The sequence below is a fragment of the Pseudonaja textilis genome, chromosome 7 (assembly GCF_049901715.1).
Source record: "Pseudonaja textilis isolate UNSWEBS1 chromosome 7, rPseTex1.2, whole genome shotgun sequence".
Taxonomy (NCBI): Eukaryota; Metazoa; Chordata; class Lepidosauria; order Squamata; family Elapidae; genus Pseudonaja; species Pseudonaja textilis.
Window position 1 is genome coordinate 39,743,045 of NC_141996.1, and position 14,157 is coordinate 39,757,201.

General features: G+C 36.7%; 2 protein-coding genes across 8 annotated transcripts in view; one reads left to right on the top strand and one right to left on the bottom strand.

Moving 5' to 3' along the window:
* Positions 1-14,157, bottom strand: part of CADM2 (cell adhesion molecule 2) — a 393,141-nt gene that overhangs the window by 137,035 nt on the left and 241,949 nt on the right. The window lies entirely within an intron of this gene.
* Positions 1,797-12,714, top strand: LOC148125315 (uncharacterized). 3 transcript variants are annotated; one of them, XM_087937494.1, is made up of 7 exons: positions 1,797-1,908; positions 3,021-3,088; positions 5,444-5,509; positions 6,690-6,739; positions 7,734-7,879; positions 9,454-9,521; positions 10,840-12,714. In XM_087937494.1, the coding sequence occupies exons 3-7, from the start codon at positions 5,490-5,492 to the stop codon at positions 10,955-10,957; spliced, it is 402 nt and encodes a 133-aa protein (XP_087793620.1). In that variant the 5' UTR covers positions 1,797-1,908; positions 3,021-3,088; positions 5,444-5,489; the 3' UTR covers positions 10,958-12,714. The 3 variants fall into 3 exon arrangements, 2 of the variants coding, with proteins under 2 accessions (XP_087793620.1, XP_087793619.1); XM_087937493.1 differs by having other exon boundaries at positions 1,802-1,938; XR_015744335.1 differs by having other exon boundaries at positions 1,807-1,938; positions 7,454-7,879.

The window sequence follows — 14,157 nt, forward strand, 5'->3', positions numbered from 1 at the left end:
TGGAATTGAGAATTTAAACAGGTTGAAAGGTTTAGTACTGGTTCAGGCTGAACCTGACATTTTCATATTGTAACCCATTCCAGGGTATTTTATTTTCAAGTGCACTATAAAGCAGACCTGGGCTTTTTAGGGTCCCCAGGCCACAGTCAGCTCTTTGGCTAACCCTGTCTTCCCTGTGTGAAGTCAATTGGAAATTAGAAATCTAATGAAAATAAACATGCTATAGGGGACAGGAGAAGAAGTTGAATGATGTCCAGCTGTCAGTTGTTGTGCGCTTCTTCAGGTGGCTGATGGCCATATAAAGGTAAAGAGAGAAAACACTTTTCTGCAACTATTCAGTGTACATTCCTCACTTGGAGCAGCCTGAGGAGTTGAGGTGACAGAGTTTGAGGAAAGGGGGGGAGGAATGGGGGAGAGACAGACACACAGACAGACACACAGGGAGACAGAGAGAGACAGACTCAGAGAGAGAGAGAGACAGACTCAGAGAGAGAGAGAGAAGGAGGGAGGGAGGGAGGGAGAGAGAGAGACAGTTTGGTCTAGTGTTTAGGACACAAGGATAGAAAGTGGGAGATTAGCCAACTTTAGACTAGTCCCTCTCTCTCAGCCCAGCCCACCTCACAGAGTTGTGTGGAAAATGGGAGGAGAAAGGTGTGTTTGATATGTTTGCCACCTTGAGTTATTTATAAAATAATGAAGGTGAGATACAAATAAATAAAAAATAATAACTGCCTTCGCTGTTCTAAAATATGAAATTTGACTAGAAAAACTTAAGTTGAGACTCTGATTTAAGAAGTCTTTATTTCTCGGCAAACACATAACTGTGAATTTACGTCTTTAGAATTCTTTGGAAAAAGAATTGTAAGCAAAATAAATAAATAAACAACAATCCATTCTATTCAATAAATGTGCACATTTTCTCTAGATGACATACTAGCGTAGATATCTCCAAACCATTACTCGTGTTTTAATTTGACATTAAATACATGAATGAAAGAGGTGTTTGCTCAAGAATCATCCACAAATCAAAGAAATAACAACATTCTGTGTAGATAGTATGGGAGCTGACCTTCACAGAGATATGTGAAAAACTGTTATGAAGGGGAAGAGAGCTGAAATATTTTAAATACCTGGGAAGCAAGATTATGAAGTGACTCAGCCAAGCCAAATGCCTCCCTGATTGATTGTGGCATAAGAAGGAGAGTAAGTTAAGCACAGTCATACTTGCAAAATTATGCTATTACAATCTAGTGCTACAAAGTTTTTTTCTATTATTTATTTAGATTATCCACCTTAAATTCATGACTCAGAGAGACTAACAAAAGTTTAAAACATTACGAAATGCATATCTAAAAAAAAACATACCCATAATCAGCAGCCAAAATTCAACAAACTGAAACACCAGCAAAATAAATAAATAAATATAAACATTGCATGGGCTCTGCCACACATCTAGATCTCCAAGCATAGTGACAAAGCTTTGTTTCTAAGGCCTTTTGGAAAAGTCTGGGCCAATGCAATTTCTGGAATGATGATGTACCAAGGGGCAGGCACTATTACAGAAACAAGGGGCATTACCTGATAACATTCCATAATAGATGGATTGAGAGCCTTACTCACCTGCTGGTCCTAATGGGATAGGTAAACCTAACTGGAGAAAAGCAGTCCATCAATTAACACAGCTATGTCAGAGTATATTCATTAACTGGCAGAGACATGGTTAACAAAGTCAGCAAGTGAGTAAGCATGGCAACAGACCAGCTAATGGGAGCTGACAGCCTGGGTGTGGTTTGACTCTGTGTGCTTTGCTGAGAATTGAAACTGAAACTAGAGCTCTGAACTGGAGCTGTAACATGTCTGTTCTGTTTGTGTTTGCTTGTAACCTTTCCACATTGGAAGAAACTACTGGTATTGTACATTTACTTATTTTATATAAAAGTAAGTTAATGAATCCTGCTGAGTCAGTCATCAGTGTGTTTTCTGGATTTGAATTATGCTGCAAACTCTCACAGGTTATGGGGGCTAGCCAGAACCAGAAAAAGACTGAATTGTAATTAAGCTGAGAGAGACTGTGTTTAAAAGGAGAAATAAGACAGAGAGAAAGCTTTGCTGGATGGCTGAGAAAATTGAAGAGAACTCTCTGCCTAGATTGTGTCAGAAGAATTAAATTATTTGGCCTGCAAAGATGAAATGTTTCCTGAAATCTAAGGAACTGTGGGATATCGTGGAAAATCCACCCCAAGCGCCCTTAACTACTGCAGATCAGAGGCAACATGATAAAGCAATGGCTTATATCGCCTAAAGTTTAATAGATGACCAGTTTATCAATGTAGTTGATTTAAAGACTGCAAATGAGGTCTGGCAGAAATTAAGGAGTATGCATGTGAGTGTTTTAGCATGCAATATCGTGCAATTATCAAGAAAGTTGTATACAGCCAGTTTGTAACTGGGAGAATCAATGGAGCAGTATCTGATGAATATGCAAATTTTGTTTGTGGAGTTAGAACAGCGTGGAATGCAGATTCCTGAATCCCAGAAAGTGTTGCTAGTTTTAAACAGTCTAGATGACTTGTAGGATATTGTTTCTGCAGTGTTTGAATGCAAACCAGATCAGGACTTGCATTTTGAAGTCCTTAAATCTTATCTAATGATTGAAGCAGACAAGCAGAAGGAGAAATTCCTGAGGTGGAGGCTCAAGCAATGGAGAGATAAGAGCGGTGCTATCTCCAGAGAAAAGAAAAAACAAAAGATATCATATTACTGCCCAGCAAAGAATTTCTAAGCAGAAAGTTCAGCAACAGAAACTGTTTTACCTTTAGAGAACAGACACACCTAAAAAGGTACTGTTTGCAAAGAAGAAATTATTTGCAAGACAGAAACAGCAGTTTGCAAGGAAGAAAATTAGCTGGTGGACAGGCTGCTTATGCAAAAGTCAGCAATTGTAACAATGAGAGAGATAAATGGCTAATTGATAGTGGAGCTAGTCAAATAATTGTTAATAATTCTAAATTGTTTTACAGGATTGATGCAACTGCTGGAGATACAGTGGCCTTGGCAAATGGCAAAAAGGCTAAAGTCATTGGAAGAGGTAGTGTGCAAATTCCATATCCGGAAACAAGGTTCAATGATGTTTTGTGTGTGCCTGAAATGGAGCATAATTTTCTAGTTTAGACAAGCAAGGGTTTGAGACCACATTTGTAAATGGGAAGTGTCTCATAAAGCATAATGCGATTGCATTTGCAAAGGGCATAAAACAAGATAACCCTTATGTGTTACAGGGACAAAATGTTCAGCGTGCGCAAACATTTGGCAATGTGGCAAAACATGATTCATGTGTTCATCTTTTGCATTGTAAGCTTGGCCATGCCAGCTTCAAAGTTGTTCAAAAAATGGAACAATATACAGAAGGATTTCGTGTAAAGGGATGTAAGGCATATTTGGACTATGCAGTATACAAATCATCATAGTCCAAGGCATTCTCAGTAAGAAAGAGTAGCACAAGGCAGGTATCAAGAGCTCTAGAGCTGGTACATGCAGATTTAGATGGGCCAATGCAAACCAGTTTGGGAGGAGCAAAGTATGCACTGGTCATTGTAGATTGCATAACTAATTTGGGTTTTGCTATTTACAAAGAGTAAAATAGCGGTGCTACAGAAATTTAAGCAATGGGTAAGCTTCATAGAAAGAAGGTATAAACAACAGGTATATCAGCTGCAAACTGACAGAAGTTCCGAATGCATGTCAACAAGATTTCAGCAATGGTTGGGACAGTTAGGAATAAAACACAGACACACAAATACCTACACAGCAGCTGCAACTGGTGTTGCTAAGAGACCATTCTTACAAACCATGAAGGACTCACTGCTGGAGGATTTTAGTCTGAGCAGGTTATATTGGAGTGAAGCCATATTGACTGCTAATTATTTAATTAATAGGTTGTGGAGTTCCTCCATTAATGATAGTCCATATGCAGTGCTATATGGGAGAAACCCATCTCTGGTACATTTAAAGGTGTTTGAAAACAATGTGTGGGTGCATATTCCAAAGGCTAGAAAGCTCAGGTTTATGGGCTATGAGCCAGGCTCAAAGAGCTATCACTTTAGCAATGGGAACAAGAGAATAGTGAGTTCAAGATCTGCTAGCTTTGCAGAGCAAAAGTGGAACAGAATTGATGCAAATTTCTGGAATGATTTCCTTAGTAATGGTGAGTTACTTAGTGATGATAACTCACTTAGTGACAGTGTCAGTGTTCAGGGAGGAGAAGCTGAACATGATATGAAACAAGCGAAGTTTGACATACAGGAGCAGTCAATACCATGCAGGTCAGAGCAATAGAACAAAGGGATTCCCGCTTAAAGGTATTGTGCTAGTAAAGTTTAAGTGTGTAATATATGGTATGAGCCAAGGAACTATAAGGAAGTATTGGCATTACCTAAAATTGAACAAGTAAAATGGAAAAAAGCCATAGACAAGGAAATGAAATCCATGTGAGAACATGAACATGAAGTGTTCACATCTATGACTTTGCCACAGGGTAGCAAAGCTATAGGATGAAACTGGGTATACAAGAAGAAAGTACTGCTCAATAATGAAGAACAATATAAAGCAAGATTAGTGGCACAAGGATTTTCAAAGATGAAAAATGTGCACTATGATGAGGTGTTTGCACCAACTGTAAAGAGTGAAAGCATCAGGCTGGCACTAGTGTTGGCAGCAGCACATGGCCATATAATTTGGCCTTTTCACATAACCACTGCATTCCTCAATGCAGAATTAGAGGAAGAAATTTACATGGTTCAAGCACCAGGGTATGAAAGTAAAAAGCCTTACATGGTAGCATAAATTGAACAAGGCCATTTATGGGCTGAAGCAGTTAAATGGAAATTGGAATATATGTCTAGATAAGACATTGAAAGGGTTCAAAAGTTGCAAGGCTGATGGCTGCATATACACTGGAAAGTTAAAAGGTGGGGATTGTCAATTATTAGTATTTGTGGATGATCTTTGCTTCATTGCAAAGGATATATCACAGGTAAATGAATTTGATAATAAGTTGGAGAAAAAAAATTGAATTAAAGAATTTGGGAGAAATAAAAAATTATCTCAGTGTGGAGATACAAAAAACTGAAAAAGGTGATTATATTCTCAGTCAAAAAAGGAAAATTGAACAATTGTTGGAAAGATATAACGTGAAAGATTGTCATACTGCTCCAACACCTATGAGAACAGATTTTCATAATAGTTTGGGTGAGGATGAAAGTGAAGTCTGTGATCAAGAAATATATCAGTCAGCAATGGGGAGCCTGTTATTTCTATCACACTGGTCCAGACCAGACATAGCTTGTGTCATAATCATGTTGAGTTGCTTTACTGCTGCACCAACACAATTGCATTGGATGAATTTAAAAGCATATAAAGTTAATTGGATTTATTTCTCTTGCAGTTATGAAGGGAGGAGTGTCATAGTATATTCATTAACTGGCATAGACATGGTTAACAAAGTCACCACGTGAGTAAGCATGGCAACAGATCAGCCAATGGGAGCTGACAGCTTGGGTATGGTTTGGTTCTGCTGAGAATTAAAACTGAAACTAGAGCTCTGCTCTGAACTGGAGCTGTAACTTGTCTGCTTCTTTCTGTGTTTGCTTGGAACCTTTCCACGTTGGAAGAAACTACTATTAAGAAATTTCTTAACATATTTACAATATCTTGTATCTTCAACAATTGCCATCATTTAGTAAATTGTTTCACCCAATTAATGCCATTTATATAGTGAATCCAATTGTGCTAAGTTACACTGAATAAAGTGATTTCAAGAATAGTTTCAGGAGTGGTAATACATACACAAATGTGTCAGGAAATCTACAATAATATTCTGACAGTTACAGTTCTGGTTCAATTCTTGGCTCAAATTGGCAGCATTTCCAGTGCTGTAAATAAAACCATAGCTTAGAACTCTGATATCTAAATGTAAATGGAATGAGGCATAACTATCTTGAAGTGCAAGCCATCTATTTTGCCCTTTAGTTAAGGGTCTTTTGTAGATAAAATCACATCGTAATTCAAGTATTGTGCAAAACCATAATTTCTACAAGGAATAGTGAATAGATTTTTAAAAAATATTTTAAACTTTTCAGATTTGAATTGAATATTTTATTTGGCCAAGTGTGATTATATAACCAAGAAATTGGCCTCCATTTGCAGATTTCTTTGGCCTCCATTGGCAGATTTCTGAAACTGATTAAGTTTAATGAAAGTTAATATTTAACTGAGCTTTTCACTGAATTCTGAGTTAATGAAAATCTGAGAAATATAGTTGAGGCAAAACAAACAGAGGCAGATAGATCTACTATTTACATTTTGCCAAGTGTCAGGACAGGGATCAGCTGCCGAAGTAATTAGTTCTTTTTGATCCAGAGACAATGAACACCCCAGTAAATAAATTGATTTTAAGCTTTATTATCAGTTCAAACAAATATAAAGGAGAAATCAAAATAACCAAGTCATTCTGCATTGCCACTATCATGTATGTCTGCCTCCCTGCTTGCCTCCTTCCCTGCCTATTGCTTTAAAAACAAGAATATAGAAAATGAGGTCAGGATAAACTTTTTTTTTAAAAAAATCTATATAGTTGACTACTGTTACAATACCCTAATTAATAAGGTAATTGTTTATTGTTCATATTGCAGTAAAACCAGTTTACAGATACTGAACATTTTAATAAGCTATGAAGAAATAGGTAAGTGAATTCAGAAGACAGAAAATCCAATAATCCAGTGACATAATAGTGAGGAAAAAAATAAACTACATTTCTTATTTAGGTTGGCAGCAGAAAACAAGAAATCCAGGTTGTCTAGACGTAATGCTGCAGTTTCAAAAAATGAAAAAGAGAAGCAGTAAAAGTGTCATAACAATAAGAAAGAAAGGAAATCAAATGAGAGAGTAGTAGACAAAATAGAAATGATAACAGGTTAAAAAAAAGTGAAAAAACACTTTGCATGATCCAAAGAAAGCTATAAAATATAAATAGGGAAGTAGATAGTGTCCTGTTATTTCATTTTGAGAAGGTTCTGGAATAGATGAGAAATTGCCTTCTGTCAAAACAGGAACAAACAAGGGACACTTTGAAATCCTCATAACCCACAAACTCAGATGTTATTTATTTATTTGTTTGCTATCTGTACTATTTTATAAATATTTCAAGCCAGTAAATAATACTCTTTTGTTCTATTTTACCACTATAAGGTTCTCTGTGAGGTTGGTGGGATGAAACAGAGTGACTGGCCCAAAGTATCCAAGTAACTTTCATACCTAAGGCAGAATTAGAATTCACAAGGCTCTTGTTTTCTAGCTTGGTATCCTACCCAATTAACATATAAAGGGTTTTATACAGGGATGGGATTCTACCGGTTTGGACTGGTTTGGGATAACCATTTGTTACGATTCTGCACAGTTCGGACAACTGGCAAATCGCGCCACTGGCTGGCCCTATCCATTCCCGTCCACCCTGCTGCTCCTTGCCCACACAAACAGCAGACGGGCGGCGGGGTGGGGACCTAGTCCTGGAAGGCCTGATTTTGCCAGGATCGCTGCCATTGCCTTTCTTGGGCACCATTGCCACCATCGCCATTGCTGCCTCGCTGCCGCTGCATCCCCTCCAGGTATGGCAAGCCCTGGGTCAAGGCTCAACAGCTTGCCTTTCCTCTCCCCACCATGCTTCCCCCTTGGGGAAGAGAGGCTGGGAAGCATAGTAGACTGTCATCTGATTGCCGCGGCCTCAAGTTGCCATGTGCCTGCCTCCTGCCTGTCTGACCGACTGCCTCAACCTACCAGTAGATCTGCCTCTGCCTACAGCTCATCTTGGCCACTTCAGTGTCTGGTAAGCACAGTCGGGTGCCCCCTTGGAGAAGCGGGCCTGGGAAAGGTGGTCAGCCATGGCCTCACTCTATACCCTGCCCCTCGTGCAGCATCTTTAAACTTTGTGCACTTCACAAATGGGGAGGAGGGGACACTGGCACTATTGCCACCAGCACCTCATAGGTGAAGTGTACTAAGTTTAAAGGTGCCTTGCAGCGCAAGGCTGCTTGCAGTGAGAGAAGTATGGGGGGGAAGAGGCATGCTGCTCAGCACCTTTGAACTGAGCGCACTTCACAAATAAGGCAGCGGTGACAATGGCACTTGGAATCCCTTTCTCATTTGTGAAGTGTGCTAAGCTTAAAGGTACTGCACAGCATGAGGCTGCTCATGACAAGAGAAATATGGGAGGGAAAGGCGAGCTGTGTAGCACCCTTGAACTTAGCGCACTTCACAAATGAGGCAGCAGTAGCAATGGCACTTGGAATTCCCCTTTTCATTTGTGAAATGCATTAAGTTCAAAGGTGCTGCAAGTGCGCCTTCCTCCCCCATATTTCTCTCACCGTGAGCTACCTCGCGCTGTGCAGCACCTTTAAACTTAGTGCATTTCTCAAATGAGAAGGGGATTCCAAGACCATTACCGCAAGTTTAGTGCAAGTTTAAAGGTGCTGTACAGCGTGAGGCTGCTTGCGGTGAGAGAAATATGGGGGGGGAGCTGTGTAGCACTTTTAAATTTAGAGTGCTTCACAAATGAGGTGGTGGAGGCAATGGCGCTGGAATCCCCTTCTCATTTGTGAAATGTGCTAAGTTTAAAGGTTCCAAGCAGCGCGAGACTGCTCGCAGCAAGAGAAATATGGGGGGGGGAGAGGTGCCTCCTCATTTGTGAAGCGTGCTAAATTTGCGTGAGGCTGCTCAAGGAAAGAGGAGAGGAATATTGGGAAGGGCATGACTTTTCTCTATAATTTTGTAAATTATAATAAAAACAAGATAATCTTCAGGGCAATTGTTCAGAGCAAAAATATCAATTCATTTTTTTTTAATTTCCTGTTTTTTAAAAAAAACAATAAACATGGAATATAAGGCAGGTAAATAGTTTGTATTTTTTTTGTTGGGTGAAGAGACTTTCTTTACAAATATGAAATTCAGATATTTTTAAAAAATAGTTTATTCAAATTACTTTCTTTAAATACTTAATACATGAAAGTACTATATTGTCCCTAGGTAAAAATGGAAGGCATTGCAATTTGTTTTGTTGCAAAATTGGGTTCTATTTCATTAATAATTGCTAAATGAACAAAATAAACTCTCATGTTCATTTTAAGTAGACTTTCTTGTATGTTCCTGTGGATGTTGTTTAAATTTGTAAATGTTATTAAACATGAAAGTGTGAGTACGTTATGGTGAAGTAAATTTTATGTAGGCTTTTTACACTTGAATGCCTGCTCAATTAGAATCAGTAGATGGCCTTAGAGAAATTACTGTTTTCTTTCTATAAAATGATAATTTAATAATTAGCTATATAACATTTTAAGGCCAGTACAGCAAGAAGAATAAAATAATTTACATTGTAACAGTGTTATTGTTTCTATTTCTATGCAGGATGCTGTTTCAGCTGAAAATGGAGCTCGGGAGCCCATTTTTGCTGGCAGAAAGCTTGGGCACCACAGGTAACAACACAAATGATGTAATGCTGGCTATGCCCACCCCAGCCCCCTAAGGTCAAACATAACCATGATGCTGCCTTCAATGAAATTGAGTTTTACACCCTTGGTCTAATATAACTTCATATTTAAAAAGGAGATGAGGTAGAATTTAGTTCTATATTTTCCACACATGGAAGTATGCCATATTTAAAATCTGTATATATATGATATAATCATAGGCAATCATACAAACTTTTTTTTTTAAAAAATAACCCTCTTCCATTAGTTTTGTTTAATGTATCTGAATTTCTAGATGATTAGTATGGTAGATACTTATTCTGATTTTAGCAAGTTAATTTATTACAAAAAACATAAAAATAAAAAGAAACATACAAATGTTTTCATAAATCAGTTGGCTATATTGTTGGGGGAAGGACAGAAATAAGTTACTTCAAAAAAAGACCGAATCAATACTCAAGTAAGCAGTCCACAAAACTAATTAAACCTGATACAACAAAAACTAAGGCATTTTTGATGTAATTTATTAAATGAAAAGACTGTGAAATTAACAGCAATCAAAAACTAATTAAGGCTGATGCAATAGGAGCAGCCAAAGAATGCCAGATAGCATTCATCAAGCCAGAGAAACATGACTGTCAAGTTAAACAAAATCAACCACATTCTGTTTTGGAATAGTACTGCAAAAATAATTAAGCACTGGATGACACACTCTGAATTAGATTCAAGTTATTACCTCAGAAGACAATAGGACTGACATGAAATACCAAAGTGCTTCCACAGAAAGATCTTATATTTCAAAGTTTTTAAAATTCCTAGGTCTTGTGTATGACTCATCAATTAAATATATTATTCCATTGTTATATTATGATAACTATTAATTAATAACTGACATCTGGGATAATGGTATTGTTTACAGGACATTTTAAAGTAGGAACTGAGATCTAAAAACCTTATTTTGACAGACTTTAGTATTCACACCTATCAAGCATCACTCACTTTTGAGACTATCTTATTTTGATGGTTCCCAACCAAATAGAAATGCATAGAAAGAAAACTTGTCAAGTTTTATGGGTGAACCAGCATTAGCTCTGAAATTTGAAGCAGACAATCAATATCATTGGGAAAAAAGAAAAGAACAAAGGATGAATGGGAGGAAGAGTGAGCAGATTTTTTCTAAGATGTAGTTGGTTGATTCTAAATAAACGTTAAATTGAAATTGAATAAATATTTGAAATTGCTGAAATTAATGAAGTCAGGATAATAATTATTGTAGTATTTTCAATGATTGACAGACTTTAAAATTCACTCTTACTTTGTCTAGGGAATCCTCCACATTTACAGAGTGGGAAGAAAAGCCTGGAGTAAATTTTGTCAGTACTGTTTTGCCTGAATTTGTTTGGCCAACAGGTTTATCTGGACAAATAAATATCAATTCTTGAGATTATTGGACAGAGCAGTAGTTCCTACTTGGAGAAGTAGTCCCAAGGTAATAGTATTACTGGTTCATCACAAAGTCAGCCAGATGTTATCACAAAAGAAAACTGCCTTTTGCAACTGGCCAACGGAGAATTTGCCAATGGTGATGGTGCTTAAGTGGTGGTCCAGGTGTTTTGGGTATGCACCCAAGCCTCCTATTACTCTTGGGACTACCTTTGCTTGCTTCTTACACAGTCATTCTATTTCTATTTGGAGGTATTTGTATTTTGTTATCTTCTCCATTCCTTCTCTTCTTTTGTGCTTCAGACACTGTGTCAGCCTTCAAGATCTTCTACTATTGCTTTGCATCTTTAGGCTGTCATAAGTAACGGGGGGAGGAGTGGGTAAAGTCTGGGAAGCGAGCTGGAGGTGTTACATTCTAGTGTTGTATAAAATGAGGGGGGGGAGAGGACATTCTTCCTTAGGTTTCTATTTCTTGCTTAGCTTTCTTTCCTCTGCGCAACTGCAAACTTTTATCAAAGTATGCCAAGGTCGACGGACAGAAGCCTCAGCATCACCTGAGGATGTCCACATGATCATATTCACAACTTGTAATTGGAAGAATCATTTGAACTATCGGGGGTGGGATCATTTCCAACACTTTGTACATGTGATTTGTGCGCCTAATTCCTTAGATTCAGAATTCTATTGTAGCTACCACTTCATTTCCAGTAAAAGATATCCTTTCTCTAACTAAAGGAGTCTAAGTATTTCTTTCTTGGATTTTGAATGGAGCTCAACACAACACACTTCCATGTCCACAATCCTTATTGACAATTGTTAAGTCTGTCATGTTATGCAGGAGATGCCTGTCTGTTTGAATTTTAAAGTCCCAGAGTACTTTAGCTTCTTCATTTTCTGTTATTATCTCTATTTTATGGTCCCACCAGTTCATCCAGGCAAATAATATTTCTTGCAGATTTTTCAATACATCATTGTTGCTATTTTGTCATGCCAATGTTTGTAATCAGTCTTTGCAATTTCTTGCAGCATCTAAGCAGATAGTCCACTGCTTCTTTAGTTTCTTTGCAGAAGCAGTACTTGCTATCTATTGTTGTCTTCTCAATTCTGGCTTTGTATGTATTTGTTCTTAAGGCTTGGTCGTGTGCATCTAGAATTAGCCCCTCTATCTCTTTCTTCAACATTTCTGCTTAGATATTGACAGATCTTGTATATATAGTAATAATTCTATTCAGTAATTAATTTGATTTTATTATTCATTATTATATTATATTTTATTATTTATTTTTGGGATGGACAAATTTGTTCATCATTATAGTGGGTCTAATATTGCAAAGTATGACGTATGCTGTAATTAAGTCATAGTTGAAATGTATTGAATAAACCAAATTGGCTCGGTTTCCACAATACACTTCAGAGAAATCAAATAAACAACATTATGAGTTTAGATAATATGTGAACTGAATTCTCAGTTTGGTATCATAGCCAATAAAGTTTATACAATATTATATTTTTCTTTTTTCAGGGACAGTGATTCAATATATAATTAGTTTGATCTTTATAGTGTATATATGTATGTTATTTAGCACAGCAGCCTACTGCAATTTCAGATTTTTAAACAAAGAAGCAAAGTAACTTGACAATTAAGTTGTTATTTCTTTGAAAACTGGTCAATATGTAATATAATCTGCACATAACGATTGAAAGTATTATTTTCCATAGTTTTTCCCCCCTCAGAAATAAAAAAGGTAAAGATAAAGATGTCTTTATGGGTTTTACTTCCTTGAGTAAAGTGACTGATTTTAAGGGACAGTGTTCATCTCCATATCTTAAACCAAATAGCCGGTGTTGTATGAAGAACTTTTCATAGTCATGAGATCACCATGATATTCATATCACAGTACAGACCATACAGTGAAACATGGAATGTTATTATCTTCCTGCATGCTTATATCTGGTAGTTATTCACTATTGTGGGCCCAATTGGTAAAAGAAAGCTCAAGAGCATAGAAGCATGCAGAAGAGGCCTTCATCTTGCGGTGAATAGATAATGGCTAAAATGATGAAAGGTTAAAATAACACACAATATTTTTCCAGTCCAGATATCAGCACGTGGAAAAAGAACCAACCAAAATAATAATGTTCCATTTTAATTCTGATTGAATACTGTGTTCTTTCCTTTTGTGTAAAACAATCTTGCTCTTTAATCCATTCAGATAAGTATTGATTCTTTTCTTGAATTTCTTCAAAACTTTAAAAGCCACTTTTCTAGGTCCACCAAGAAGAAAATATTCAATTACTATCTAGGATTGGCATTATTTCCTAATTAATTTTTAAAGCCTCATCAGTTGTTTTATATGTTAAATGACAAATGCTTGTTCACATTCTCAGATAGATCTTATTGCAAATCCCTTTCTATTACAGCCTTATTTGAGATCAAACTGTTCCAAAGAAAAGACAACACAGCTGACATCAATAATTCAATTCCTCAAAAGTATCTCTGAACATCATTATAATTTGATTATCTTGTTATATATTTTGTTATGTTTCCAATACTGAAAATATGTTTTACTTTACCACAAAAATATTTTAAATTAATTTCAGAATCTTAATATTCAAAATCAAATCTTCCAAAATGTTCAGAATCCTTAATCTGTTTAATTTTTTTATTCCAAATTTTGCCTTGCTTTTTTGATTTTTTAAATTCTTCAAGCTTTTAAAGTAACAATTTTATTTTATAATATTAAGTATTAAAATCATCAAAGTTTTTAGCCTTGTTGTTTTGAAGGTGTCCAACTTCTTTAAAGTAGTTAATGGGCAATTTCCAAAATGTGATTACTAAAGGAAGTGCAAACTGATTATCCTTTGAAAGCTCTAATTACGGCTGAAGAAGGTATGGCAGCTCCTATTCTCACATCCTCCAGAGACTATTGTCTTGCAGCCTCTTATGGAAGCAACCATATGAAACATAGTTTGGGCAATCTTGCATCTTCTCTTGTTTGGAAAGAGTCAAAGAAACCAGTTTGATCTTGTTCTTAGCCACAATCATTGGTTCTGCTTATCTGGAACACTATTCAGTCTGTCATTTTTCTCCAGAAGTTACTTCATTTATCCGTTAGCTTATCTAAATCACAGCTTCACTTATTCACTATATTTTTCAATTTCCCTCAATGCAAATCTAGAAGATTATCAGTAGTTGTGA

Bases quoted from the DNA above. Each gene is read 5' to 3' on its own strand.
- LOC148125315 (XM_087937494.1), top strand. From the start codon at position 5,490: ATGGTTAACAAAGTCACCAC. The intron at 7,880-9,453 runs GTAAGCACAGTC...ATTTCTATGCAG, and splicing joins CTTGGCCACTTCAGTGTCTG to GATGCTGTTTCAGCTGAAAA. The intron at 9,522-10,839 runs GTAACAACACAA...TACTTTGTCTAG, and splicing joins AGAAAGCTTGGGCACCACAG to GGAATCCTCCACATTTACAG.